This window comes from Neodiprion fabricii, chromosome 7 (genome assembly GCF_021155785.1).
Source record: "Neodiprion fabricii isolate iyNeoFabr1 chromosome 7, iyNeoFabr1.1, whole genome shotgun sequence".
Lineage (NCBI taxonomy): Eukaryota > Metazoa > Arthropoda > Insecta > Hymenoptera > Diprionidae > Neodiprion > Neodiprion fabricii.
Window position 1 is genome coordinate 16,939,515 of NC_060245.1, and position 26,481 is coordinate 16,965,995.

General features: G+C 37.3%; 2 protein-coding genes and 1 long non-coding RNA gene across 4 annotated transcripts; 2 read left to right on the plus strand and 1 right to left on the minus strand.

The window, feature by feature from the left end:
• The first annotated feature begins 314 nt into the window (after window positions 1-314).
• Window positions 315-1,922, plus strand: LOC124186252. Of its 2 annotated transcripts, none has more exons than XR_006871609.1 (4): window positions 315-619; window positions 1,063-1,270; window positions 1,535-1,720; window positions 1,811-1,922. It is a non-coding gene; the product is annotated as an uncharacterized LOC124186252 (long non-coding RNA). The 2 variants fall into 2 exon arrangements; XR_006871610.1 differs by lacking the exon at window positions 315-619 and adding an exon at window positions 627-909.
• An 11,993-nt stretch (window positions 1,923-13,915) lies between these two features.
• On the plus strand, window positions 13,916-18,158 carry LOC124186269 (short coiled-coil protein B). Its single transcript, XM_046577814.1, has 4 exons — window positions 13,916-14,380; window positions 14,532-14,651; window positions 15,975-16,061; window positions 16,365-18,158. The coding sequence occupies exons 1-4, from the start codon at window positions 14,302-14,304 to the stop codon at window positions 16,505-16,507; spliced, it is 429 nt and encodes a 142-aa protein (XP_046433770.1). The 5' UTR covers window positions 13,916-14,301; the 3' UTR covers window positions 16,508-18,158.
• Window positions 17,936-24,805, minus strand: LOC124186268 (amino acid transporter AVT1C). Its single transcript, XM_046577812.1, has 8 exons — window positions 24,432-24,805; window positions 23,954-24,074; window positions 22,100-22,212; window positions 21,866-21,998; window positions 21,405-21,539; window positions 21,072-21,181; window positions 20,417-20,623; window positions 17,936-19,374 (listed from the first exon to the last, which is right to left on the minus strand). The coding sequence occupies exons 1-8, from the start codon at window positions 24,568-24,570 to the stop codon at window positions 18,710-18,712; spliced, it is 1,623 nt and encodes a 540-aa protein (XP_046433768.1). The 5' UTR covers window positions 24,571-24,805; the 3' UTR covers window positions 17,936-18,709.
• Between the last annotated feature and the right edge of the window lie 1,676 nt (window positions 24,806-26,481).

A 26,481-nucleotide genomic window follows, 5' to 3' on the forward strand; every position in this document is an offset into this window, starting at 1 on the left:
AATTTCGCCGCGTGTAACGACAATCTCATAACGACGGTGCGATACCGTAACTACGAATAGCGACACTTCGACGTTACAGAATGGGATAACGAATCGTCGTTATGGATACCGACAGGAAGTGACGTATTATGAACCTTCGGCCGATACACGGCATCTTACGAGAGAAGCTGTTAAATATATCCACCTACACATACGAATACCAACCCCCTGCCACCAAACGCTGGCTTCCCGGAGGTCCCCCTTCTCGTTGCGCATGCGTAGTCACCTAGCTCGCGGCGGAAGCCGTGTCTTTATTCCATAGCGTTGAATATTTCCGCCTTGGCAAGACGTAAATTTTTCAAAGTGACATTTCAAAGTGATCTCAGAGGAGTGAAGATTGTCAAGAGTTCAGTGCATAGAAAGATGTCGGACGGACTTCCAGGAGAGAATCTCGGAGAGAATCTCGGAGACGATCGCGAAGAGGAGCTCGGTGAGGAAAATCACGAGCAGGAAGTGGGGTTAGGTTCCCAGGGATCAACGGCAGAGTCTCTGCGCGAGATCGAGGATTCGGGAGACGAGGACGAGGAACAGCCCCCCCCCCCCAAAGAGGCACTGTCCGGCAGTAAACCCACAGATTGAGGTATTAGAGCATAAGGTAGACTGTCTGGCTGCCTTTCTGGCACAGCAGATACAAGCACAGGCAGGGGCACAGAATCCCCAGCGGGCCTCCACATCGAGCGAGTGTTTTTTGTCAGAACCACAGCGAGTGGAGATTGCTTGGGCCGCGGTGGCGCACATGAAGGTTTAAATCGAGGCGCGCACAATCAGTCAGTGCTAATCCATCGTATAGTGAACGTTGTAAATATAAATATCAATATCAATTCCAGTGAAGTGCGTTTTTGCTTTGTTTGCATCGTTACTATGATTTCGGTTGGGAAGTTAGTATAATCTACGATGTTTATAATACATGCTATGTGTGATATTGTGAATTATATGTTAGTTTTGTGTGGTTTATAGGTTATGAACATGTGAAAATTTAATTCGTTCATGTTTCCGTGACTAATTTTGATTAATTTCTTCTAGAAACAAACAGAAGAGACAGGCGAAGGCCACGCCAGCCCAAATCGATTATATGGTTGATTATTTTATCTAGCATCCGCACATCGCAACAGGGAAATTTCAATCTCTCCATGGAAAATCGGATTTGGCCGCGTCGTGGGAGCAACTCGTGGAGGAACTAAACAAGATGGGAAAAGATGAGAGAGGGAAAGACGTAAAATCATGGAAATCAGTAAGTTAATATGAGTATATTATGTTACTTTAAAAGGTGCTTATTGAAATTTGGTTGGCGAACATTAGCGCTGAGTTACGATGCTCAACATTACTCAACGTTGGGTTGTTCTGAACACGTCCTTTATTTATCGTACAGAATCTTGAGAAATAAATTTGCAAATTTTAATTTGCACCCTTTTACACATCATTTCATATCGCATTTATAAATTTGCATATTTTAGATGTAATTTTTCATAATAAATGTTTCAAATTTTTATTCTAGACGTGGTGAGACAACAAGACCACTGTGTCGCAAAAAGTAGCGAAAATTCGAGCAAATCGTTCGAGGACAAGGAATATTGGTGGCCCTTGAGTAAAACCGACCGAACGAGAGGAAAAAATTATGGGCATTATGGGCTTCGATTACGTGGAAGGAGTGGAATGCCCTGATGCCTTTCCCGAAGAACAGGTAATATTGGTTTTGCACTGATGAAGCAAAATATCGAATGTCATAAAAATTATTTTGGAAAGTCATTTGTTTCTATAAAAACCATTTCAGTTTAACGCCATAGAGCTACTGGCAGAAGGAGACGAGAGCATACTCGATGAGGATGGCAGCATCTTAACTTTGCAAGACTACGTCGAGGCCGGTGCTCTCGATTACACTAATAATAATAATCGTTTTTTAATATGCCATTAATTATTTATTAATAAATCAAAAATTGTGTGTATATCGCTCATTTGACTTTTGTGTTTTTTTAGATATAGAAGTTCTCGAAAACTTTGATGGCGCGGAGGCAACTTTGAAGGAAGGCTCTTCAATACCTGAAGAAAATACAGACGCTGCATTGCCACCACCACCGCCACCTCCTCCAGCAATAACACCATCTCCAGCAGATGCATTGGCAGAATCTGGCCCGAGTGGCCTTAATCAACAAGGAAGAGCCTCGAGAGTCACAAGACCTAGTAAGTATCACAAAATCGTAACTTGTTTGTGACAAAATATGGAAACATGTATTTAATTATTGAGAATATAGTACATTTGACTATACCCTATAGTCAAATATATAGTATAGAGCGCGCTGACGAGTGTGTGAGAGGACACACGCTGTGAGTATCCCCTCTTCCGTATGAGTGCAAGTAACATGACTTCTAGCGGTGTCGAGACAAAACGAGTCTCGCTCATCGCTCTCTTGTATTCGAGTCGTCCCAAAGAGCACATGGTGCTGAACGAATGTATCTTATTAATAAACATGGTTAATTATACTTATTAAAATCCTCTCTATATAAACCTCATTTCAACATGGTAGCAAAGCGTGGTTCATTATTCTTTTCATTCCGCATATTCACTCTCGAGTGATATGAGGGATATTTAAGTGAGATTAAAAGCCACGTTGTGCGAGAAAATTTTCAAAGTGAAAAATACAAGTGAAAAACTCTTTAAGGAAGAAAAATGTTATCACAAATAGAAGCTAGTAGTATACGGAAAACGAATAATAAGAAAAGTTTTGAGTAAAATCGAAAAATCAGTGTGATGCACGCGGATTTTGTGCAAGCAGAGAGCACTTGAGTTTATGGACAACGGAGAAACGCCGGAAACAAAAAAATTATAAAAATTGAAAAGAAAGATTCCGAACACGAAGGAACGTTCGAGAATTACCAAGAAGTTGAAGAAAAAACTGAAGTTGAAATACAAGTAGACGAAATGGAGAAGAAAGAATTCGCTATACCGGTGTTCGATGGAGAGAATTATAGTATGTCGAAGAAGAGAATAGAGATGTTTTTGAAATTGAAGAAGTGCCATGAAGTTATAGAAAAAAAAACCCTCATCTGAGATAGACACAACATCGGATGATAATGACCTGAAGGCGATAAATATTATTTATTGTGCAATATCGAATAAGCAATTGAAATTCGTGTGTGATGAGACCACAGCTTTTGGAATAATAAAAAAGCTAGATAATATGTATTTGGAAGAATCTACAGCACTGCAAATCGTATGCAGAAATAGACTTGAAAAAATAAGACTAAATAATTATAGTGACACGACTTCATTTTTCAGTGATTTTGAAAGAGCTGTGAACGAATTAAAAAATGCCGGTGCAAAGATAAGCGAAAAAGAAAAGTTAAACTATATGTTGAACACACTGCCTGAATCGTACAGTTACATAGGCGATTTAATAGACACGTTAAAAGAAGAAGATCAAACGGCAGACTACGTAAAAAGTAAAATTAAGCTTTCCGAGATGAAACACGGAAATGAATATTCTGAAAGAAAATGAAATGTTTTCGCCACAAACAAAGGAAGACGTTTTAATCTCTTCATAATTGAATCTTCATTCGTATTAGGGATTAGGGTGCATTCGTATAATTCACAATTGATTAATGATTCACTTCAGATAAATAAAGACCTGCAGAGAGAAAGTCCGGCTTTGGCTTGTCGAAGGTTCAGAGGAAGTCACACATATGACAAAAACGCCGAACTAATTCACGAGGTCCACTGTGAATTCAAACTGAGCCTGAAGAAAGTTTTAAAGACCACGACTGACAACGCGTCTAATATGGTGAAGGCTTTTACCGTATTCAGTCAGCCTCAAGACTTGAATACTCTAGATGATCTTGATGAAGACGATGAAGACGAGCTTGTCATTACAGGAATTTTGGAGCATGATTCTAATTCCGATGAGCTCCGGCTCCTACCTGAACATCAACGCTGTGCAAGTCATACACTTAATCTGGTAGGTTCTGTCGATAATAAAGCTGCGTTCAAAGAGCCCTCTGTGAACAGTGGCGTCAGTTACAGTCGATCTCATCATTCGGCATTTGGAAAATACTCAGCCATATGGAATTCGACGTCGAGATCGCCCAAAGCAGCAGAGATATATTTAGATATTACAGGAAAAGCGCCCAGTTTCCCTTTTCCGACACGCTGGAATTCAACTTACGACTGCTTGTTGGACTTCATTAAAGTGAAAGAGTCTCTCGGTAATGTTTGCAGCGCATTAGAACTCCCTAACTTCAAAGAAACTGATCTAGAATTCTTGGAGGAATATATTGAATGCAACAGCCCAATTGCTATAGCTTTAGACAAACTCCAAGGCGACAAGAACTGCTTTTACGGTGGACTGCTCCCAATTTTGGTGCAAATAAGGAAGACTCTACAGAAGTTGAAACTCCGTCACTTGAAATATTATTCACAACTAGTAACAGTACTTTTGGCAAGCCTTGAGAAGAGGTTCATTGAGTATTACTCATTCTCATCACAAACTAATGATGCTATCTTAGTGTCTGTCAGCCATCCGTTCTTCAAATTACAGTGGGTACCTAAGGAAAAAAGAAACGATGTGAAGGATCTTCTCTTCAATAAAGCCGAATCACTATGTTCACGTGATACTTCACAAAAAGAAAATGAATCGAGCCAATATAATAAAAGCAGCGAAAGCTTTTTCACGTTCGAGGAAGGAACATCTTCCGATGAAAGCATTCTTAATGTTTCCACAAAGAATAGCGTGCAATTGCAGTGCTTGCAATATCTTTAAAATAATAATGACTCGCTAGAATCTCTAAAACAGTTTCCGATAATTCAAAATTTATTTGTCAAGTACAAGACGCCTTTGCCGTCATCTGCACCAGTGGATCGATTGTTTTCCTATGGTTCTATGATCTTGCGACCCAGAAGGAGAAGCATGAATGATGATACGTTCGAGAAGCAGTTGCTCCTTAAAACGAATACTGCATACATAAAGTGAAAAAAAAAGAGAAACAAAAAAATAATCGACGTGTATTGTATTACAAAGAAGACATAAAAATGATTTCATTCTGTATACCATTTTGCATTTAATATACCATTTTAAATACCTATTTTCCATTTTTCATTTTAAATGTTCTCGAAGTAACCATTTACATTTACCCATTCAAATTATGTTTTTGAAAGCATTTTCCATTTTCCATTTTAAATGGATCAATTGAAGCATTTTACCCAGCAGTGATTATGGAATATGTAGTATCATCCAAAGCTCAATGGCTGAATATAGGATCATAAATACAAAACAGCTTGTGGTTAGTCGTTCTTAACATCGCACCTTTATAATTATTTTAACATTTTTTCTTCGTCATTTCCCTGTATTGTAATTGATGTTTGCTGTCTCTATAGTATACAGTCCAGTGTTTTAATAAGGTTTCATGTAAAGTATCTGATTTTTCATTCCAGGATGCCCTACTTGTAAAAAACTGGCCGGAGAAATTCAAACACTGAAAATCCTTATCGAAGCTAGCCAAAAGTGGATTACGGAGAGGTTTGATTACATGTCTACCAAGATGCAAGCCATGTTTATATTGTTATCTTTGAATAATCATGCCACATATGAAGATATTGAAGACAAATTTCCTATGACAAGTCTGGAAGACATGGAAGATTTTGTAAATAAACTGAAGAATCCAAAATTGAAACAAAAAATAGTATGGATGAATTGAAGTTCGTGACCGTGTAGATACCGTGTTGGCCCGGATAGAAGTCGAGGTTTTTGGTAACCGACTTTACCCTCAAAAACCGAACTCGACTTATATTCGGGACTTTGTAGGGGATCTGCGTTATCAACTGGGAACTTCGTTATCGACCGATAATTGTAATATTCTCGCAATGCAATATTCGCGCACTGCGCGTGCGTGCCTAATCTCGAAGATCGAAAATTTGAACTTCAATTTTTTCAAAGCATCAGTATGAAGTCGGAAATAAAAATTGTTTATTAGATGTTTCGTGCATGCAATAATTGAGAAAATGAATGTTCAGAGTGCAGATAGAGTGGAGTGTAGGGATTCAAAGACAAAACAAGTGAACAAAAACGTTCGTCGTAGTTATGATGCGAACTTTAAACTCATGGTTGTGCAAGAAGCCGAAAAATATTGAAAATTGAAATGTCAAAATGAGTGTTATTTGAAGATAAATTAGTTTACTATAGAAAAATGAAAACGATATCAAAATATGAATTATTGTTAACTATATCATTCATCACGCAATATTATCATTTGGTTAACTTATTCTCGTTATAAAACAGTTGAAGCACCTCAGACCAGTGGGCGGGATTTCTGCTGACGTGAGGATAGTACTCGTAGAGTATGGAAATAGGTACTGAGCGTAAAACTGCAGTACAAATGTAACTGGACTGGTCTTAAAGCTAAGAAAGCGTTGAAGGATACGCTGTTAAACGTGCTGATTGAAAGTGAGTAATAATAATTGTGATTTCAAATTCACCTGATTAATTGATTAAATGTGGCAGCCTACAAAAAAATTTAAACTGTATATTGTTCCTATTATATTATAACTAAAATGTCTGATGGAAAGACATGAATTTTGATATATATATTATGTGTATAATAGACCAAATATCACAGAAATATACCTGAAGTTTCTAATTAATGTCCAATAAAAATTAGTGTTAAAAGAGAAAGAACGATTACCATTTTTTTCCGAAACATAAACTTTGTTTTATTATAACTCGAATATTACTCATGAGAATGCACCTAAAGTTTCCATTCAATTTCTGAGAAAAATTGGTCTTAAATGAGTAACAGTTGTTACTTATGTCTTAGACATTAAGTTATGGGTAAAATGACTAATAAACAGCAGTATTTCTCACCGGACGGAAAGTCGTAATAATCGTATAAGGAACATGAGCCTCCTGATCCTATTGTGCAGTTGAAAGAAATTGCATTTAAATTCAAACTTCAAAAGTGAAAATCAAAACTACTTACTCAAAAAATGTTGCACCAGTATGGAATTTGTTCCTAATAATGTTATAAGGAAAGTTACTAATGTCATACTATTCAATGTATATTTCTTACCAATAAATTATGGAAATTGTTGTCTGGATTTACATCTGTCGATTTGTTTCTAGCGGTGCTTGGTTCTGCGTTTTTCACTTTGTAGTCTGCCCTTTTGTTAACACTATTGTTGTCCTCGTGGGTTGGATTGCAGTAGGGGGCACCCACTTCTAACCAGTCCTCTAGCACTTCAAGTTGCTCATATTCGTTTTCACTTTTCAGTTTTCTGCCGGGTTCACTAAAGCTAGCATCATGGGTCGTTTCGAATTGTTCAGAGCTGTGGGCTAGCTGCGAGCTTTGATACATGTTGTTACTGGTTCATGGTCACTCGAGTCATCTGACTCTATTGGGTATTTGTTTATTGCAAATAAGTGCAAAATCACCGAATTTATATATAACATATCTGCGTCGAGGCTGGAGGCTGCGATGGTGGCCAATCGTTCCGATTGAGGTGGCAGAATAATTTTGTTCGTGCAAACTAGAACTTTTCTAAGGTCGGTGGCAAACGCTATTCTGAACAAATTAATAATATATATGTTTCCGGGGTATTCCATCAATTCTTTGATTAGTTTCTGATATGAACAACGGTGTAATTATGAATTGTGTGATAAAGGCTTCAAGTTCATGAATGGCTGATTTCAGTTGTTTGCCCAAATTTTCTTCTTCTGATAAGATTATTATGAATTGCGTCCTTGATTTCCACTCCTAGAACCATGTTTCTACTCCCTTTGGATTAGTATGTATTTTTTATGGCCTTACCGCATTTACGAGTGATTTTCCTTCTGAATGTATGGGTTCGTCGTATTCATTTGCGAACCAAAAATTGCTCCCTTCTTTGTTTCTATATGATCTCGAATTGTGATTGGGTTAGAGCAGGCCACAATATCTTCGATTACGACAGAATTAGATTTTATAGGTGGTTCTTTTTTCTTTTTGCTCTGTTAAATTTTCATCGGGTGGTAGCGTCTCAATTTTTTCAACATCGTCGTGAAATTCCAGCAGCACGAGTTTCAGCAATTTACCCACGCTGTCTTTTTCATTCGAATTTGATTGTTTTGAGCTACTTTCACTAGATTCAATATTTTCCTCTAGCACTTGAAATTACTCGTATTCGTTTTTGCTTTGAGGTGCTTTGCTCGGTTCATTAAAGCTGTCGTCGTTAGTCCTTTTCAATTCAGAGTTATAACGCAGTTATCGTTAGAGGTTCTTCGTGATCCGAGTCGTTCGACGTTGATGGATGTTTTTTTATTCTGAACGAATATCAAGTGATCGGGTTCCCGGATAGCGTGTCTGTGTTGAGGTTGGTTTTACCGGCCTTATAGACGACTGTATATTCTATTCGGCAAGCTTGATTTTCCATCTTAATAATTGTAAAGTTGAGTCTTTCACTGAATATCACCAAAATAACGGTTGATGATCGGTATCAAACATGAATTTCCTTTCGTACAGATACCTAAGATTGGAAATAATAAACACTGTATATAATAACGAGCGGCTCTTTTTATACATATATATATATGTACATATATATATCAATAATCTGTGTACACGTGGCGGTTGAGTTAGCAGTGTCGTCTTTGCATACCAACAGCTTACCCAACTGAGTTGCGTGACGCAGAGGGCGCCACTTGGATATGAATTTATCCAAGGTCCCTAGATTACACAGGTCCAGACACGCATGTCCAGTTTTTCTCAATATAACGTGCGCAAAAATTGACAATGAGTTACATTTACGCAAGAATCAAATTGTCATTTGAAAAACTACAATATGTTAGTATTTGTCTGGTGAAAATAAGTTCACTTATGCTCGTTTCCACACCACCGCAAGCAGTAGAGCACCCGGCGCGTTTTTTTTTACGTGGTATCCCCAGTATGCCTACTCTACGAAAAATAGCAAGATCGATCTTAGGTTCTTCAAAAAAAATTACAGATGACTTTTTTCATATGTTAATTATGGTAAATTGTTTTACCCAATCAATTTGTACTCGCGTATATTCGCAGTTCGTTGAAAATTTTTCAGGTCATATAACCGGTTGACTATTTATTATCGATGAAAGGTGTATGTTTTAATCATGGATGAAAGATAGTTGTTTTAATTGTGGATGATGGGTGATTGTTTTTATCTTATAAGCGAAAGGTAATTGAGTTTGGATGTTTGCGTACGGTTTTTTTCTTTCATATGAGGTATAAGATAACCACTAAAATGGAAAACCTGGTAAATACATAAAACAATCAATTAGACCAAGATCGAAAACACGAATCGCTCTAAGACGTTGGCATTTACCTGTTGGAAGACGATGCAGAAATCTTTGAAAAAATGGAAAAACATCTGATTAGAATAAGCACAACCCCTAAAATATGACATAGCTCTATAATTCTACAGTGAAATACAAACCGAACATGACCTATGAGCGATTCGAGAAAAAAAACTCTGACACTAAAACGATTACAATAAAAGACTGTTGAACCATTAAAAAAACTACAGCTGAATGAATCTTACCATATTTTGTAATCATGATGACGCTAAACTACATCGCTAAATCTATGTATCGGTGAAAACAAGATGACTGACCCTGAACCAGATCTGAACCAAACCCGAATCAGACCTGAGCCTGAAAAATGAAACGTTATTTTTTTAACATAGTCAGTAAAACGCAGTTACCTGGAACAAAAAAAATATAATTAGTGACATATGTCGATACAGACAAAAATACACTTAGCTGAGATAGCTAAAAAATATATAATTAACGAAAAAGAGACAAATTAATTAGTTGAAACAGACAGAATATTTGATCAGCTGAAACAGACCAAAGGGTTGATTAGCATAAACATATAACAAGTCTGGTCAGCTGAAACAGACAAAAGTTTCATTAGCTGAAACATATGAAGGTTCTATTAGCTGGTTCGGACAAAGGAATGATTATCTGAAATAAGTAACAGTTTCATTACCTGAAATGGACGAAGGTATGGTTAGCACAATCACATAAGTCCATACACTAACAAAAAAAAAGGGTCGAGTCCAACATGATATTCGCTTTAATTGCTTTAGTTGCTTGGATTAATAATTGTATTGACAAACAAAAACATTCTAAATTTTTTGAATCGACATCTCTTTGCGCTTCGAGTTATTAAAATAAATATCTTTAGCGACTGAACATTCTACAGTTATCAGTACATTTATTAAAAAATTGGTTTCGTTGCCCTGAAACAGAAAATAATAAGATCAGTTAAACGAGTGTTTCTGTACATTTCAGATGTATTTCATGAATACTCACGCCAAGATTCTCCACTATCACTATACACTACCGAGATTTTTGTAGCAGCACGTTGAGCTTCGGCTTTCAAATGCCGCGCTTTCTCTCATAACTGAAAAGTATCAAGTCCACGCGCAAAAGGCGGCATGGAACTTGAAAACTTTATTATTCGTAAAAGAATTGACCGAAAGGCTGAAAGATCAGCACATCGAGAGTGCATAACTCTTTTATATACTGTTTGCAAAATCGACGCGTAAAAAATCGTATCCGATTCTCGTTGTTAATTTACGCGCAAAAGGCTGCATTCACTTCTCGTGATTATGCGAAATAAGGCGCGACAGATAAACTATCAAAAGATTTGTACTGTCTGGGACTTGTTGTACACTGTTTGCAAAATCAACGCGTAAGAAAATGTGTCCGATTCCAGTTAATAATTTAGGCGCAAAATGCTGCGTCCAATTCTCGTAATTAATCTACGCACAATAAGGCGCGACAAATTAAACTGTCAAACAACTTTTATCATCTGGGGCTTGTTCTAAAAATTCTGTAGAAACCCAATCCACATCTGCATCTTTTTAAATTAGATACATTTCTATGCGGATTGTTGTTCTCAGAATACAAATCGATATCGGGAAGGAGGTTGGAGGGCATGCATTATTGTGTGGCATGACGGTCGGCGGTCCTCTTCGACGCGAAGTCTTCAAGCTCAGCATCTCTCCCCATCTAGCGTACCACGGAACGCGATAGATGATCCAGAGATGCGTTTTGCCCATTCAGACGATCACAGAGATCAATTGAATGTAATAATGATCAGTAATGACTAAATAGTTGAATTAAATAACGATTGAAAAATGTTTGCAGAGTAATACGAAATGGGAAATTCAATTTCGTTAGTATTCAAATGCTTACGAATGGTCCAGAGACTCGAATACGGAGTCTTTTGCAAAAAAAATTTCTGTGATCGTTTGACGCTGTGGATAACAAAAGTTAGTAACATCACGGTACATCGCGACCTTCCTACCCTTGCCTGTTTTCCAACGGAACCACCCAACGGATAAGAGAGACTCTCACACACACATGCATAAACCCCGCGACGGATCCCAAAACGTCCACCTACCTACCCGGTTACCTATATTCGATCTAAACGCTTCTCCATTTTTTCCAACACACATCATTCTTCGTCATTTGCGCCGTGGTCACTGACTTACATTTTCGTTGGTAACCTGTTGGGAGCCAAATGTTTTTGTACCATAATCTGCCTACTCGGAATACAGTATCGCGGTTGTATCCCACCAACTCTAATATTGTATGTATGATGTGAGTAAATATTAGCAGACTATCGGTACATTAACCTTTTGGAAAATTGATTAAAAACATCCTATATGCCAATTGGCATTTTTCTAAGCGAGCTAAGCCTACAGTTGATCAATACTTGTTGGCTGTTAAAAGATTGAAAATGGTACATAATATAAGATGCAATTTGATTACGTCAGGTTACGCCAGAATTTAGAATTTTATCCGTTCAACAATGATGTGAATAATTGAATTCTTTCAAACCTCAAGTGAGCCCACCACTTAAACGACATCGGTAAATTCAAACGTAGATTATTGGATCAGTTACGAAACACAATTCGATCTCGCGAATGTCGAGTAAGCGATGGGTACTTGTCGCGATTCTCATTCCACTTTTAGCAACGTGCAAAATTTCTAACTTTAAGCAGGCTACTGTAAATTAAAATGCGAAAAACAAAATTATTCGACAAAGTCAAGCACGTTGCGACCGTGAATGAGTCTATTCATGCAACTAAGAAATCGAAGATTTGTCTAACAATTGTTACCGCCACGCCACGTGACAAGAGGAATCCCAGGGAAAAACCGGTAACCTAACACATGCAAACTCACCAAGGTTGCTGAGAAATGAAAAAGTTACTCCGAAGTCTCTGCTGTGAAAAACAAAATAGAACACTTGAATTAATATTGTAAATTGGCTTTCAGTTTTCAAATTAATAATTACTGTTGTCTAGTTTCATATATATGCATATATGCATGTTATGCAAGAACAAAAGTTCGACTTTAAATGTACCACCTTGGATTATCAATCAATAATCAAAATAAGTATTGTTACCTCGACTAGCGACTCTGGGCTGCTCCACGCTTTTACACGTAGTAGTTCTTGTAGCATCTCAGGGTTATTGGTGAAGCGACGCACTTTTTACACAATACAGATTTTCACTAATCTCTTACAATCCACAAAATCAGCACCGCAATAACGCTAGCACTCGATACTATACTCACTTTTCGGGCTGTAGCTGTCTGTTTGAACCGACTGAATAAACTTGCTAACAATGCAATTGCGCATTTACCGAAAATCAGCGAAAAAAATAATAAAATTAACACTCGACGCATAGAGACAAATATAGACATCACTGAAATCTGAAGTTACACAAGACAATTAAAATTCGTACACGAAATTCACCTTCAATGTTCGCACGATGTTTTTATTTCGATAACTCGGTTTTTCTTCAGGCTACACGCTGCTCCTCGTCTATTATTCACCGATGAGTATGGTGGAAATACACTGATTGAACAACGCGACACCACCTGAACAATGCGGTCTGAATGTTGAACCGATACTGACAGCACGCAATTTCGCTCCGACTGCTCGGAAACGACTGATGCTGCACGGCGCTCAGAGGAAACTTTAAATCAGTTCTCTGAAGAACGGAAGATAATAATTCTCCCGCCCTCTCTGTCGCTCTTCACATGGAGTGGGGGTAGCGGCACGCGCCTGCCTAGCTGTTTTTCTCCTCTATAGTATTATTATCTGCTGTCCTTTAAAGAACCGATTCGAATCCGTTCACGGAACGCTTACACCGTTGCTTACGCTCTATTGTATATATCTGTATGGTCTCGGCGGCCGGTTGAAGACACCGCGTAAGCTACGTACAACGCGATCGAATGTTTAGAGCATTGCCGTAACAATATGCGTCGTAACTTCAAATGCATATTTTACGAATCGACGGAGTGTGTTCAAAGCATAGACTTATAAAGATAGACTGAGCGCTCTCATCAGCCACTTGAAGCAAACATTTAAAGGACAGAATATGCCGGGAGTACTGCCTTCTCTCTCTGACGATATTTGTGGAGGGGATCGAGGCGGTAGAGGAGAATGCGGCGAAATTATGCGCCTATATCCATAGCTGTTCGACTTCCACTGTTCCGTTGTCTCCCACCATGACACCGAATGTAGAGAGAGAGCAGTACTCTCGGTATATCTCTGTCCTTTATATGTAACTGTCAGTGCCTCTTGTAGGAGCGCTCAGTCTATCTTCATAAGTCTATGGTTTAAAGCACGGAGGTTTATAGGTTACAATCACCACCCTTTTTTTTTTGTACATTTTATAGCGAGAGTTTCACTTTTTTCCCGAAAAGGCGCTCAAATCGCATACAGACGATTCGTCTTAGGTCACCTCAAAACTGTGGACAAGTTTTATTGCAGAGTGTTGTCGCGATTGTCCCGTTCCTACTACTCCGTGGTATACGTCTATTGTAGACCGAGCTGAAGATCGCCCATCTCAGTTCATCCTTTATTTTTATACAGCCATGAACCTCTTCCTGTCTTGTTTCACATTTCATGACTCATAGGATCGTCTGTCCCCGCTGCTGCCTGCCAATTTTCGTGTTTCCGAATAAATGGCGAACATTTTGATGTGCGGAAGTTGATTGACCGTAAAGTCAATATTAAATTAATGAAACCCGTTAAACATTAAGTACAAATACTCCCAGTAATTCGAGTGAAAATCAACTTCCAATCGGACATCGACGAAATAATAAACGAATAGTAAATCCCACTAAGTGACATTCCTAATAAGTAATAAATGCGTTGAATCAATACAGACGGACGTCAGAGAACAGCTCCACACTTATTACGAATCATCGTAAGCCCTGATAATTTAGCGAGAATATAATCCCGGCGATGTCTACGTCGATGATGTCCGGGGCAAAATTACAAGATGACATGAGTAGCATACCGTTGGCAGATGACGACCCTCAGGGTGGGTAATGCACATAAGAACATGCAAATGTCCACTGTGTGACCTACATAATCGAGAATAACATTTGTGCACGTAATTAAGATCGTTCAATCGATTCCCCAACAATCTTTCATTGAATTATCCTATTTCAATTGGAGAATTTACTTTTTAGTCATCATTCCTGAGGAGGAAGCTCCCGACAACATGTCCCATGTTTCGGACGTTCTTGTACATGGTCGGAGCATGGACTCCATCCCTTCAACATTCACCAATGGCAGCAGCAGCCCTAACAGTAATACATCGTTATGCTTTTTTATCGAATGAATCACATAGTGCAATTGTTATCAACTTTTCCTGTACAGATATTCATTTTCTGTAGTATTACACCATTTAAGATTCACAGAGTATTCATATGAAGCTGAAGCTAGCAGCCAGAGTTGGCAGCCAAATGTATTGAACTTTTTGGAATAGAATAATGCAGTTCAGTTTTAACATCATAATTCTATTAAAGTATTCGGGATACGAGATATGTCTCAAAATTTTGATTTTCGGATTTCATTACCTTATTTAGATGAATGTTAGAACATTTGGCTGCTAATTCCAGCTGTTACTTTCAGCCTCGTGTTACCCAGTGCACAGATGAATGTTCTAAAATTTGAGAAAGCTTACTATTAGTATGAAAATATCCTTTTGCCTTACTCACATTCTAGGGAATTTCTTAAATAACATTTCCTTACTTTTTAGTTTTAACAAAGTTGGAGTTTGATTCCTTATGTCGTGAAATCATTAATTATCATGCCCAGATTGTTACCAATAATCCTGCCAGTAAAATCGCCAAAAGTAGTTTTGATCACGTTTTTGCAGAATGTTATTGTAATTCGATTTTGAAGTAAAGGTTTTGATATTCTTACCCTTTTGGTTAATTTACCATTATCAAAAAAATAACAGCTCAAACTTTGACAAGAACTGTATTTCGGTGAGATATTTTTTTATAACAGTAAATTAACTGAAAGGGTAAATGAGCGAATTAATGCTTCCATTAAATTACCCTTTTAGTTAATTTACCGTTATGAAAAAATATGTCACCGAAATGCAGTTCTTTTCAAAGTTCGAGTTTTAAATGTAAATGTTACTTTTCAAATGTGGTACAGGAGATAAAAATAAATAGTAATCCTGTAGCGTTAGGACGAGAAAACTGACATGTTTCCATATAAACAGTTTAACTCATCGTTGTATCATGCAAAGATGAAGATGAACAGTAAATTCATCTATATGAAGATGAAATATATGGTCAATCTATCTAAGCTGGTTATTTCAAATAAAATAATCCAGATAATGTACAACAAATGATATCTTACTATGTACAATTAGTCAGTTTACCTTTAATAACTTTTATTTCTTTGTTTTCCTCGAATTAAAATGATTGTCATTGTCACTTGGCTTTGCAGAAATATAATTTTTGTAAGATATTGATTAATAACTAGATGTCCACCTTAAAATTGTCCCATGAAAAAGCTATCACTTTCATCTAAATTTTTATGGACGCCTTTTGTATCTGTTGATAAGATTTGCCTTTGCGTATTGTTTATATATAGTTTATCTAAATTTTGCCTAGGCTTGGATCCAGACATTAGCCCAGATGAACAAGAAGAAAAAGCCAGATTGATTGCTCAGGTCTTGGAATTACAGAATACTCTGGACGGTTCGTACTATTCCATAGATATCATTACTTCAGATTAATGCTTTCATTAGATTAACGTTTTGCTGAATATAAATCCTAATTGCATCATAATGCTCTTTAGAATATTTATTCAAAATATCATCGCGTAGTTCAATATTGGCTGTTGGTATCTAAAAATCGTCCTGTACAACCACTCTTAAATTGAATACGCAGTGATTGTTCTGAAGAATAATTATGGAGGAAAAATAAATGGATTTACCTTAAGCAATATTAATTATACAAAATGGATTACATACATTCCAACGTGTTCAATTGTTTTTACAGATTTATCCCAAAGAGTAGACAGTGTCAAAGAAGAAAACTTGAAGTTGCGAAGTGAAAATCAGGTCCTTGGTCAGTATATTGAAAACTTGATGTCAGCTTCGAGCGTTTTTCAATCCACAAGTCCAAAATCGAAAAAGAAGTGAATTGTGTATAATTATTCCAACCATGAAAAAGAATTTTAATGCTATATTCGCTCTCCTGGGCCAGTACGTATAATTTGATTTTATATTTCAATGATATTTTCGGTCCAAAAGTGTACGTGAGACGTATGTATGCGTACACTAGCAAACTTTCATGTTACGCACAGTTCTAGCAGTTATAATTTCTATAGATCTGATTCTAGTGCATTTCCAAAAGACCATCACATTTGTAGTATGGCTTTATCATAGTACTCATAATATATGAATAACTGACTGTACTCAGTTTAATAAGATAAATTTTGCCTTATCAATTATCGACATACTGTATGATTTTACTTTGCAAAGTTCGCACTATTTATTGTAAATATAAAAGCGAACGAAACAAATGTTGAGTGAGACAGGCTACATCTCTTTAATAAATGTTGACTCAGACTATTGAGTTTACTAGTCTGTTCATACTTTAGGAAAGGTGGTGAAATTGAACCAGCAAAGAAAGAGAAGGGAAAAGACCCCATTCATTAAAGAAATCTATTTGCGATTCGATTTTCAGCATGCATGTGGGTACATGTGTATGTGGTATATGTACTAATTTAATCTGCACATGACAGAAAATGTTTTAGTATTCCCATTATACAGGGCTGGAGCTTCAAGAATAACGTGCTTTTAACTTTGACACATTTATTATAAAAGAGTTTAATTCACACTTTATACATTTTTTACCACAGTGTGCTTAAAAGCTTAAACACACACACACACACATATACATATATATATATATAATATATATTTAATATTCCAATATATTGAAAAGCAAACTAATATCCACAAAAATGATTCTACATTACGTACCTATATTGTGTTGGGCATTTAATATCACTTTTGGGCAAATAATTTAATCGTAATTTAGGTTGAGTGTATACAAACTGATAATGAAAAAGAGAAAATGAAAATGTGAATGTTATTCGGTCTCTCGACTTATTTGAACTGAGTGATATAGTTGTTAATTATAGCAACAGCAATACTTTTAAGTGGATCTATCAATTTCATTTATATTGTAAGATTCCGATTTTCAGACTATCATTTTCCATGTACGCCTGTTTTCTTGCCTTGTAACATATTAAATATATGATATTATTCGAGCATAACTTATGCGCAACCTTACATGACATAAGAGAGTCTATTACATACTGTAAATGTTTACTAGCATAGGTCAAACGTATAATTATATTCTTTTAGTGATAATATGAATTATCATCGCTCAGTTTCAAATGATGATAATTGTCACATCATTTACGCATATTATAATGACCAAAAAAGAGTGAAATAGAAGAAAATCCTAAAGCTGTGTAGCAATTTTCCAACGAAACAAAATCAAGGTTTTCAAATGGAGCTTTGCTTGATGGATTTCATGGCAGATTTTTCATCGCTGTATTATTTATGTAGATTTACAAAATATGGAAATCAATTATACCTATACATAGTGACTTGAAATAATTGTTACATACCAAGTCACACGACAAATTAAAAGTCTATGTCACCAGCAGAGTATGCGAAAAGAAAAGAATTTTACATCAAACGAATACCCAGAAAAAGGAAGAAAAATGTTTAGCGATTGTAATGAAAACATCAGTGAATAAATTCGTTGCAAAAAATACCAAAGTTAATGAAAATTATTATTGCTGTCCTCAGGCCCAAAGTAATCATTCATTCCAGCATTCATCAATCTCATCATAGAATGGACTTTTCTATAAATTTTGATGAAAATGTGAAAATACATTGCTATGTGAACTCCATTTTGTTTCTTTTTTTTTTTTTTTTTCTCAATAAAATTTTTCAGATTGATAATTGACGGATTTTGGGTAAAAAAATGCGGTAACTGTTTAAAAATCAATAGCTGTAACGATACACCCCTTAATATTAATATTAAGGGCTCAAACTTTCAGGATAATTTTTATTTGTCGTCATGAGCAATGTTTTTACAGTACCATTAAAAAAAAAATTCTTCGTTTTTTTTGGCCCAGTCTAATAGACACTCTATACTCCTTCCAAAGTAATTATACTTGTAGTTTACTATTGATCGTACAATAACATTTAAATTCATATGAGAATACCCGATATCCGATAGGTATACATATTACTAATTTTCGGTCTGTAAAATTAATTTTATATCCGTAACATTAACTATGTTTACACAATTGCGCGTATTCAGTGAAAATCCAAGCCCTTAGCGGCCGCGGAGACATTGACGATGCAGGGTGGTGTAAACTCTACGAATCTGATCGTGTTTCTGACGTTAATATACGTCGAAGAGATTGTCAATATCACACCCAAAATGATAACCAAGTGTTCAAACCAGTCGATTAGACTCTCGGGTCTACTCCATCTGAAATACCCACCAGAGGTACACTGCGAACGACACCTTCGTTCTCTTATCACAACGGGCTTACTGGCATCCAGGTGTATCGGCTGTCCCACTGAAGTCTCGTCTTGATCGTCATCCTCTCCCATAAGCTCGCCGGCGTTACTATTTTCATAATACACGTAGGAGTGACGGGTCATCGGGTCGACGTTGGATTCGAACTTGAACCCATAGTGCACAGACTGGGAATGGACTCTGTGGTCATCGACAAGGTTGAAGCCACCGCGCCTTTGACAGGCTGAAAATACTTGGGGCGTTGGAGTCCGCTGAGCCGCCACTTGGAGCTTCTTGATCCTGGAGTACATCAGCGGGGGCAGAATGAAAACTAGAGGACCCGTTAAGGAACCCCCAATCAAAGCCATCACAATATCGAATCTCGGTACTGATTCGCCTAACGCAACGGCCAGGAAAACCAGCGCTGACCTTGTGACGCACCGCTTCCAACTGAACGCTGAAATAAATTCAGTGTCAGAATGAATAGGAAACGTGTGCCAGCTTTCGAGTGTTTCCTGCGAGGGGTTAATCACTCATGAATTTAATTTCCACCGGATTTCAAGATTACAAAGGTCTCAAAAGATTTTAGGCATTTCAGAGGATTTCGAAACATAACAAAAAATTTCAGAAGGTCTCAAGAGATTTTAGAAAATTTCAAGACATTTCACAGAATTTCAAAAGGTTTCAAATGATTTAAAAGGATTACCAAAGATTTCGTATGATTTCAGTGGTTTTCAAAAGATTTTGACAGATTTCAAGAGATTACGAATGATTTCAGACAATTTCAGAAAATTTCCAAGGATCTCAAAGGACTGCAAGTGATTTCAAGAGATTTAATGATTTTAGGGGATTTCAAAAGATTTCAAAAATTACAAAAGACTTCGAGGATTTTAAAGGATTTCATAATATTTCAAGAGACTCCAATTTCAGGGGATTTCAGGAGATTGCAAAAGATTTTTAATGATTTCAAAATATTTCAGACGATTTCAGGGGATTTTATGAGATTTCAGCGAATTTCAAGAGACTTCATAAAATTCACAGAAGGGTTCACATCTGATTTCAGGAATGATTAACCCCTCGGTTTCCTCCCTCGTACGCCATATTTGTTTTTATGCTTATAGAGAATGGATACGATATAACACCGGTCAACACGTTTCATGTCCCTTACAATTAGTAATGCAATACAGCTTAACTACATTTCTTTTGCCTGAAAACTGAAGAAAATTGTTATTATTCTTCAAAGGGTTTGTTTTTGTGACTGGACAAGCAAGATTTTGAAGCTTATTCACAGATAACACAACTAAATTAAGCCGACTGCCAGCGCTTGTTTCCATAAAGTGAGAGAAAAACTTCAATATGTTGTCCGATGTAATGCATGTGAAAATGGGAAAAAATACAGCGCTAGCCTCCAGCAAATAGTAGCTGAACAAATCTGAAGGTGCAAATGCAAGTTGATTCAATGGTTTCATCGATTCTTTGCGGTAAGTGTGTATACGTACATCTTCGAACATGAAGCTTATCCTCCACGTGCTGAAACAAAGCTGTGTGTCCGACGGCGCTGGAAAGGCAAAGCTGAAGTGCGGCAAGTAAGATAGCCGCACGCGTTGCAAACCCTCCGGGCACAAGCTGTAAGACATTCGCGGTAATCCTGTCTCCGTATTTCCAAGCTGCCAGACCCGTTGATACCGTGAATAAGGTGCCCGTAACTGCAAACCCGGAGGAAAGTGTTGAATGCCACATATTATACGACATAAACCTAGTCCAAATTTGAAGTTAACGGCCATGGAGCATTGACAAGGGAAAAGATTCGTTGGTTTTGGTCATGATTACAACACTTCCTTTCCGGGACGTTTCGACCGAGCCCAGCTGATCATCATCAGGCTAAATTTTTGACTATCCTAAGAACATGATCTTGTTGAAGACTTCCTCCTGAAATGGCAAGCTAACAAAATCATGTTTGTAAGATAGTCAAAATTTAGCTTGATGATGATCGGCTGGGCTCGGTCGAAACTTCGCAAAGACAAAGTTTTCTAATAAAAAGTCAATCATGACCAAAATCGAGGAATATTTACCTTCGGAAACCTTGTACGATCATATTAATTGCATAACATATAAGCTATAGTACAATCATCAGAATATTGTTCCCACACTTACAAATGAATGAGCTGATCACCGCCTTGTTTACATCCTTTGGTTTCCTCATATCCACTTGGATGGTCATCAGCGTAGGATGAACATCGAACTGGAAAGCGAGGATGGCATAGCTGACGGAAAGAGACACTTGTATTATATATAATTCATACGAAAAGTTTGAGCCAAAGAAACATAATTAAGGCTAAAAATTGTCGCTGAATCGGTGCTGAAAGGACTGAACTGTGCTCAAAAATGAAAGTTATTTTCATAAGCCACGGGCAAATTTAGGACGAGCTTAGTCTTAGTAGGCAGCTCAACAATAATTCAGGAAAAGGTATCTATGTCGGATTTTACCCCGAGATGAACCTTTCCCACGGCGGCCAGAGGGGCACCGGCTCCGGTTCCTCGATGACGTTATCCGAGGCGATACACCACCAGGTCAAAGTTGCCGTGAGTGTGACCACCAGTGTCGAGCACATTGCCAGCCACCTTGAAGTAACAATTGGATGCTGTTTAGTCTGCTGTTCCGGAAAAAATGCACATTAGAGTGGTCCTTAATAGGGTTGTTTTTGAATTTTTATACTTCCAGGGGCTTAAATACTTTCAAATGGATGAAAAAGAATTCCCTAAAAATTTGAGCTCTCTGTATCAACTCTAAGATAGCCCGCTTCGTGATCGAAGTATCTTAGAGTTGATACAGTGAGCGTAGGTTTTTAGAGAGTATTTTTTATCAATTCGAAAGCGTTTAAGACTCTGGAAGTATGAAAATTAAAAAAACAATCCTATAAAGAACACCCTAGTGCACATACACTTACTTCATGTCGCGTGGACTTCCGAGCCACATTATTGGGCAGAGAAGAACACCGACAATGAGGAGCCAGTAGCAAAAGGAGAGATCGAACTTTTCCCCTGAGACCTTGATGCCAAAAAGCTGGAGATTCTGAGAGGCTGAAACACGTGATTTCAAGGGGCATACAATTGTTATTAATTCAAATCATGATCGTGGCTCACGCGTGACTTTACTTTGTCCATTACTAATCCTTGATTACCTACTAAGAGGCTCGGAATCCCTCCGCCGAAAACCGTTAGGTTCAACAGCACCGTCACGCAATTACGAGCAAAAGGTCCTAAGGTCATCTCAGTCACCGCTGCCAAGGGATATCTACATGAAAAAGAGTGATTACTTGTGTATTGATTATTAAATACGATGTCATATCGTCGGCTGCTGAAAAATTGGCCTAATTTTGGGAATTCAATCGTGGTCTGTTTGGTTCAAAATGATGCAGTGGATCGAGCGGCCTTCGGACATTTTTTTATTAGAATCAATTAATAGAATGTGGTTGCTCATGGTCTCTTAGAAACGGTTCACCCGATCCATTTCAACTTTGAGAACTGTATTCTGGGGATGATTTATTCTCTTTGCCTTGATGGTCCTACTTTTTTTTTAATATATTTTTTTTGTTAATTGATAATTGAACTTGTTCTATAATTTATGTTTTGTTGAGTCAAGAGGTTCGACGATTGAAGCAGGTAATCAAATTTGTTGTTAGAATAATCTCTTATTTCGATTAAACATTAGAGTTATTGTAACGCACAAAACATATTCTTCGAATGATATCATTCATAGTTCTATTGGCACAAATAACTTTCCGGGATCTACGCGATATTTAATGAATTAAATCCATAAATTCATTGTTGTATATGTAGAAGCATACAATCAACATCTATCAACAGTTTATACATACGTATATGTAGTCATTATCAATTTCGATGACTCGAAACTTTGTATTAGGCTTTCCTCGTTTGTCAGGGGTCCAATGATTATTTACCACATATCATCCGTATCGGAAGTACTGTAGTAGACTACCCGGGTTTATAACTATCTCTGAAGCTATTTTTATAGCGAGAGAGTTCACCGCCTAGTGGTCGTTTATAGTACTAGTATACTGATATTCACGACGACCATATTCTCTACTTATTTCAAAGCACGTGGTATTTATTTTACTTCACAACTAAACTAGTCTAACTGATTCAACCACCTCCACTAAACTATAGCTCTGGTTAGATCAACAAAGTATGGCATTCAATCGTAAATTTTTCATTGGCTAGATTCATCTACTTATTTTATTTGAAGTACCTTATTGTTTCTGTCAACGAACATGCGACTTGGAGACACAATACATAAATTTCAGATGAAATGATATTTAGTGGACTCAATTTCGGAAACACATCAAAAAATTCACTCGAATCAATACTTCACTCGATCGCGACGACAAAGACTTTTGTTGATTCAAGGAATTCGCTTGACTAAATCATTTTGGTAAACTAACTAAATCGAAATTGTTGAATTTAAGTCATCGTATTTGAAACAAATAAGGGATACTGGATTGAAGTAAATGGACTCCAACAAAATCTATTTTTTTGGCTCGAGAATTCCTTTTCCTTTGGGTTGGACTGGAAGATGGGATTTTTACCAAAAATATTCGTGTTCTTTATGCAAAAAAAATTATTCAATTTATTTTTTTATTGAACATTTAGGTTTACCGACGAGGGTTTGGAATAATGTATCTAAAAAACTTTGATCGATAGAAATGGGCTGTATAATTTTGTTTTATCGCTATCGCAAATTTCGAACATGTAGTTTTGAGAAAAATGCGTTAGTTTCAAGTGAAGAAAAATAGTAGTATCTAGTAACTTACAAGTGTTTTTGGCTATTCTGCTACTCCAGGATCGTAAAATAAATTATATACTGATATACATTAACTGTACTATAGTTACTTCGCTTCAAAATCTTCGGATGTTACTCTCAAGATGTTCAGCTGTCCGTTTTTGGAGAAAAACATCGATTTTTTGAAAAATCTAAATGGCTCTTATGAGATATGTATTCGATATTCAGCTCGTACCGATTTTTCCGCGCCAACTGCGGGTCTAGGTTCGTAGCTATTATCCAGGATTTTCCGAGGAGTCTCGCCGTGTATACTTGAAGACTTAAAACAAATATCACCAAAGGTATGCCTAGCCAACCTGAAACAGAATAGTTTGTTTCAACAATTGGAGTCCAAATTGCACTCACAATCAGCGTCTTGTGAAACGAGGTTGAAGTTAGTAACGTTATCGTAACGAAACATTGGGATAAACTTACTATTTTCTTATTTTTACAATGACTTCGAAAGAAGAAAGATTGCAAAATATCAGTACGTTTGGTTTTCCGAGTCATTTACCGAATTTCAAACAGTTCCAAAATCGCAACACAACGGTTCTTCCTCACATACGCAACGTTACTAACTTCAGCATGATCTTTTGAATAATTCTACCCTATCAACGAGTCGTTGCACTACAGATAATTCGCTCGATCGTAATAAGAATTTGCTCACGACTCACCGCATTGTATGATCGCCCTGGGCAGGGCGATGATCGGAAAGACCCCGAAGATGTCGACCATGCAGAGGGTGGCAAATAGAAGAGACAATCCTGCCGGCTCACTAGATCTATACATTAGGGGAATCCGCTCTCTTTCCATTTTCCAGTGATCGTGATCCACCTCGGCGCCGGGAAAAAAGGTGTCTATAGCTTGAGAATTGAAGACGAATGAAGACCAAGAGCAAGACCAAAACCAAAGTCAACACTTTCTGTGCTGACACTCGACCTGTTTCTGGTCGTGGTATCGTTCGAAATGAAATTCGATACACGACCTGCAGCAAAACACGTATACGAACTGCTGTTCTCATGCAAGGACCATGGTAACGGGCACGATCAGTCTATGTACACCAGTACCAGTACCAGTACTGTCATACATCAAACCGATCGTAGTAGACGCGGTGAAGACCCATAAGGTGAGGTAAAAGTATATCGCTGTACACTGGTAAGCGAAAATATCGCTCGTACCTATCACTATCCACGGTTCGTTTGAACGCGGGCTAACCCGAATGTTCTGGCACGTCTGGTTTTTTATTTTTTGTGCAAAAGTGTTCCCCGAGGTCTAAATGTTGAGACATTTTTTTAAAAATCGCATAACGAGCTATTGCAATATCCGTGCCAAATTTGAAAATTAAACGGTCTTTTGCAGAAGATTGTTTTCCTGACGGTGAGATAACAAGTTTTTGAATGGAACATTAATCTAGGGCAGTGAAAAACATCAGAAAACTGACATCGATCAGTAGAGAATTGAAAAAAAAACTTGCGTTTTTATCAGAAGCGCTTCTAATAGTTGTAATAAAGCGCGTTCAAACGACTCGTATATCTGGGATTCATCGAGTGCTGATGGCCGCTTCCCGAATAACAGTGGTACCAAAACACGTCGAAAAGACGTGCAACGCAACAAATTCAGACATCGAAACCTGTTCTGTAACTTCGATTTCTATTTGGGAAATGACGTTCGTAAGTTTAAACGTCTATGTGGGAAATTCGCCTTAGCAAAAAGTTATAGAGAGGACCAGGCAATATGGGCAAGATATCAAGCTTCTATCGAACAAACTATGTTGGGTACCAATTAGCTGAACACGGAAAGGCTAGTAGAAGTATGATTTTTTGAACGTTATTATTATGGGGCAGTGTACCTGATCGGATCCACCAAGTGTCGATGGTTTCGATCGTGAGTCTGCTTTGCCTCTTTACTCTTCAAGGGGATAGATCTCTTATTCGAAGTTTACGTGTAAGATTTGTTAATGCCTTTGAAATAATATCTTAGAATAACTATTATGAGAGTAGGAAGTTGTATCCAATCCTATATGCATTTATATTACTACTGGGATCCCATCGCGACTCCGTCAGCGAATATTTTCGTTTTGAATTTGCGGAGCTTATAGATATTTTTCATGCAGATTTCAACGAGACCTTAAAACTCTTGAAAATAACTTCCCTCTATTTGTAAGAGTTTACTCAGGGTTCGCATATAAGTGTGCGATCCCTTTCCGTCTTGGCTTACAAATATCGTTATAGCTCCAAAACTATTGATCTGGTTGTGACGAAATATAGCCTCAAGCCTGACCAGACGTAGCTTTTCACAGAAAAAAAATTGGAATCGGTTCAGTAGTTTTGAAGTATGATGAAAAATTGTATAACAAATTTAATGTACTGTTCAAATCCTGGTACAATTACCTTCAAATTTTTTTCCAAAAAGATTTCGCAGAAAAAATATTTAGAAATCTTGATGAATTATAAAAACAAACCGATGAACCGGCGATCAATTTCATACCTCCCTCAATCCTCCATAATGTCCCACAATCAGCTTTTACCCATGACCATTCATTCTACTTTCCATCAAAATAACGCTGTTCAGAATTCAACCTTGACACCAAAAAAATACGAGAAAATGTAATCATAATTATTAAAATTAAAGTTTTCTACATCCATATCATTTCGTTATAATTACTATTTGACAGTTTATGTTTATGTGTTTATTCGTACCAGCCCACCAGAGTTGTGACGCGGC

What these genes read in the sequence shown, in the direction of transcription:
- LOC124186269 (XM_046577814.1), top strand. Translation starts at nt 14,302, where the DNA reads ATGTCTACGTCGATGATGTCCGGGGCAAAATTACAAGATGACATGAGT. An exon ending in TGGCAGCAGCAGCCCTAACA is followed by an intron (nt 14,652 to 15,974) that starts GTAATACATCGT and finishes AATTTTGCCTAG; the next exon opens with GCTTGGATCCAGACATTAGC. An exon ending in ATTACAGAATACTCTGGACG is followed by an intron (nt 16,062 to 16,364) that starts GTTCGTACTATT and finishes TTGTTTTTACAG; the next exon opens with ATTTATCCCAAAGAGTAGAC.
- LOC124186268 (XM_046577812.1), bottom strand. Translation starts at nt 24,570, where the DNA reads ATGGAAAGAGAGCGGATTCCCCTAATGTATAGATCTAGTGAGCCGGCA. An exon ending in TGGGAAAGGTTCATCTCGGG is followed by an intron (nt 21,182 to 21,404) that starts GTAAAATCCGAC and finishes TCTTTCCGTCAG; the next exon opens with CTATGCCATCCTCGCTTTCC. An exon ending in GGTGATCAGCTCATTCATTT is followed by an intron (nt 20,624 to 21,071) that starts GTAAGTGTGGGA and finishes CCGGGTTTGCAG; the next exon opens with TTACGGGCACCTTATTCACG.